General features: G+C 42.4%; 1 protein-coding gene across 1 annotated transcript; it reads right to left on the reverse strand.

The window, feature by feature from the left end:
• Positions 1 to 1,014: 1,014 nt before the first annotated feature.
• LOC147632863 (3-oxo-Delta(4,5)-steroid 5-beta-reductase-like) lies at positions 1,015 to 3,103 on the reverse strand. The gene is made up of 3 exons (XM_086807745.1): positions 2,999 to 3,103; positions 2,513 to 2,565; positions 1,015 to 2,290 (listed from the first exon to the last, which is right to left on the reverse strand). Exons 2-3 carry the CDS (start codon positions 2,555 to 2,557, stop codon positions 1,157 to 1,159), a joined length of 1,179 nt encoding a protein of 392 aa, XP_086663871.1. The 5' UTR covers positions 2,558 to 2,565; positions 2,999 to 3,103; the 3' UTR covers positions 1,015 to 1,156.
• Positions 3,104 to 3,760: the final 657 nt, after the last annotated feature.

Raw genomic sequence — 3,760 nt, forward strand, 5'->3', positions numbered from 1 at the left:
AGATTGTATAATAAGCGTTTGAAGAGATTTAAGGAAATCACACAACTCCTAAAACAAAGTTCAATTGAAACTCAAATATACCATGAAGCTTTCTTGTCTTCAACCATTGTTTCAATGATTAAACATTGCTCTTAAACCAAAGCTAGAGCTTTACCAAAAGTGTAAAGCTTTATCAGAATATAACACGACACAAGAGCTCTCGAAGCAAGCCACAAAAGGGCCCTTAGTCAAAAAAAAACAAAATTCAATCAATTGAATCAAGGGAGAGAGCCAAGCGTGTAGCCCCTGGGGGCACCTAACGCTAATCTCTTCTGGACAAGGGGACACAACACAAATTGTTTTGTGAAACCCTTTGTGTCAGTAGTGGTTGGATGCCTAGTAATAAGCTTGTGAGTCTGCATTCAAATCCAAATCTTAACAAGGTTTCTCTTAAAGGTCTGATGGGGTTTTTAGACTGCTATCGTAAGGAAACACCACCAAAAGAATGTGTTTTTTAAGGCTCTCTTCCTGTTTTAATTACAAACATCCAGTCTGCATACCTACAAACTCGCAATTCAGTAAAATTAGCACTTAATTATTTTCACCCTCTTCTGGTGGTAGTTACAATTACCCAGTTTTACACTCAATATTTTGGGCATTCCATGGCAAGTGTAGCAATCCACTCTTCTTCGTCAAAAACAAATGGCCTAAATTCCTTAGATTGCCTTAAATTGGTGCCTCCCATGCTTCTGGTACATGCTAGGGCTGATGCATATGTAGTTTCAATCATTTTTTTACCAATATGATCTCGGTAAGAACTGAAAGAGAAGAAAAGGCTTTTTCAAAATCTCTCTCTCTCTCTCTCTCTCTCTCTCTCTCTCTCTAAAATCACCACACCAGTATTTCAACAAACCACAGAGGCTGATATTTTCCCTTGGGACTAGATATATAAATAAAAATAGACTAGACCTTCAACTATGAAGGGCCCTTATTCAAAGCCTTATACCATGACCACCACCATAAGTAATACCCAAATCATTCGCATGAAGACTTGCCCCTACTTCATTCACACATAAAAGAGTTTAATTTCTGGCATCTCCTTTATAAAAGGCCCAGATCCAAGCCACTAAAAAACACAAGACATCATTGCTGCATCTCACCTTCATCAAAGGCTTACTTAGGGAACAATCTTTTTTTGTCGCATCTTGTCTATCCAATGCAGTACCGAAGCTTCTGTGTTGCGAAATCCCAGAAATCCCATCTCCTTGCTCTTGTTCATACTCAAAACCATAGGAACGGGCGTGTTCAGTGTCAGATCGACGAACCACCAGTTCCCGATATCATCAAGCTTAGTAGGCGACAGATCATGCTCTTCCACAATAGCATCCCACACAGGCTCCTTATCCTTCATCATCTCTTTCAAACTTATCGGCTGCCCATTATAGGGCGGAACTTCCAGGGCAAACCTTCCAGCCAAAAGGCTCCACACACGCTTGTAATTGAAGACGTCTCCATTTGATGCATTAAAGGCCTGATTCTTGCCATTTGGGTCAATGGAGGCCCAGATTTCCTGTTCTGCTATCAGCTCTGCATCCGATGCATCCCCAAATTGCTCCCAAGTGACCCTATTTCCAGGGTATCGAAATGGCAAACCTTCATGTTTACAAATCGCTGCATACACAGCAAGACTGCCCAGAATATTCATCAGACTCCACGGAGAGAAACCAAATATGGCATTCGGTCGGTGCACAGACCATGTCAAGCCCTCTCTCTTCTTCACAGTATCAAAGAGGATATCTTCCAGGGTATAATAAAAGTTGGGCATCGGCAAGCGTGGCATCTCCTCCTTAAAAGGCGGCTCGTGGGCATGGATCTTCCCTGACAGGCTGAAAGGGCCAACATAGTGTTTGGCACCAGTCTGCAAGACAATGTGCTGCAACTTGGGCGCATTTGGCAGCAGGGCGTCCAGCACATTACGAAACATCTTGCCGTTGTCCTGACAGTTTCTCTCTTCGCTGCTTCGGCTTACCCACACTACCCAGAAAAGATGAGTCACATCCCTTAGAGGCGAGATCTTCTCTTGTGTGTCAGCTTCGTCTAGAACATCACACTGGATGTACTCGATAGGAGCATCAGCAAACCACCTTGGCTGCGGCCTTCGTGCAACTCCGTAAACTTTCCATGGCTCACCAGGCGTATCAGATCTGGGGAGTATTTTTGCCAGGCTGGTCCCAACAATCCCTGTGACACCGATCACTAGTGCAACTTTTGGACGCCCATCAGTTTTAATGTCACGAACTCCGCGTTGATTCTGTAACCCAACTCGGAAGACATCAAAGTATGGCAAAAATACTAGTCAAACACAAGGTTTCTGCAATTTCTGTACGTATGAGTATATCTGTGTTTGTATGTATACATATGTGTGTATTATATGTATGTATGTGTATATGTATACATGCATGTATCGGCTCATACTATGTATAGATTTTACCAAATTAACAACGTGCCCAAGAATAAGCTAACGAAACCCTACCGCATCGTAGCCAATCCTCCCAGTCCACCACGAATACCAACCCATTTAGGATACTGAAAGATAAGAACTAAATCAGAGTTTGTTAAATCTTAATAATTTAAACAAGTTGAATCTCGATAGCTAAACCAACCCATGAGTTCAAGCTCAATAATTAAGAGAACCCATTAATGACATCTGCGAATCTAAAGCGCAATAATTAGGCGAACCCACGGCATAAATCTGGATAGTTAGGAGATCCATAAGCTTGATCTCAAATTTTCAGCAAAACCAGCAGCTTGATCTCAGAGATTTCAACAAAGCCATAAGCTTTATCTCAAAGATTAGGCAAGCGAACAAGCTTAGTCTCGGAGTAAACCAGCAAGCGCATAAGCATAAGACTCCGCCTTAATCCCGTTCTTAAGCATACGAAAACCCTAAATCATGATGAGACCCCTTCAAAGCTTAACAAACCAAAAGACAGAGCGACAGAAAACATGCATTGCTTACCTCCCTGTTGGCGAAGGTGGACTGAACCTAGCTTCTGTGCACGTAAAAGAAAGGCCAATCTCTGTAAAACGGTAATACGCTAGTTTAGCTGTTACGTGTACGAAAGGCGTCGTCCCTTTTACACCGGGACCTGGATATGGTGGGCACCGCAACTTTAAAATTCTTGCAAAGCTTTAGAATTCATTTTGAAATGTCCAACTCCTTTTCCCATCCATTTTAAAAAAAGACTAAATCCGACCCAATATGTGGACAAATGTTTGCTTTGCTACGTAATTATTGGACAAATGTTTGTTTTGCTACGCAATAATTAATTAACAAGCAGCATCGCGCAATGATTAATTAACCGTATCCTTAATAAATATAGCATGATGCTAACACGTGTGAGCTGCATGTGTTTTTTGCACGTGTCAGCACATGCACGTATTTGATATGCATGACAAATATGTTCTTCTCGATTCTTCTTCTCGTGTCGAGACGCTCTTCATGCTTTGCCGCGGTTCTCCCTGTCGATTTGCGGTCGGACTTCTCTGGATGCCCGAAGCAGGCGTGCATGCTGTTTACAGACTCGCCAGTTTGGGGGAGTGTTCATGAAGCTCATGATAGCCCCGCTGCATGCCACCCAGGCTATGCAAAGACCTTGAATGCTCTAAGGAGAAGCTATCATTGGGCAAGATTGAAAAATGGTGTCCTTCTATACTTGAAGCAATGTCTCTCATGTCAAAGGATCAAACCTGAAAGAGTCAAGATGCTTAGGAAGCTTCA

This window comes from Cibotium barometz, chromosome 13 (genome assembly GCF_041138505.1).
Source record: "Cibotium barometz isolate CiBa-2024 chromosome 13, ASM4113850v1, whole genome shotgun sequence".
Classification (NCBI taxonomy): domain Eukaryota; kingdom Viridiplantae; phylum Streptophyta; class Polypodiopsida; order Cyatheales; family Cibotiaceae; genus Cibotium; species Cibotium barometz.

Excerpts from the sequence above, each read along its gene's own strand:
- LOC147632863 (XM_086807745.1), bottom strand. The coding sequence starts at position 2,557 with ATGGGTTGGTATTCGTGGTGGACTGGGAGGATTGGCTACGATGCG. Across the intron at positions 2,291-2,512 it reads GGAGGATTGGCTACGATGCG|AATCAACGCGGAGTTCGTGA; the intron begins GTAGGGTTTCGT and ends GTTGGGTTACAG.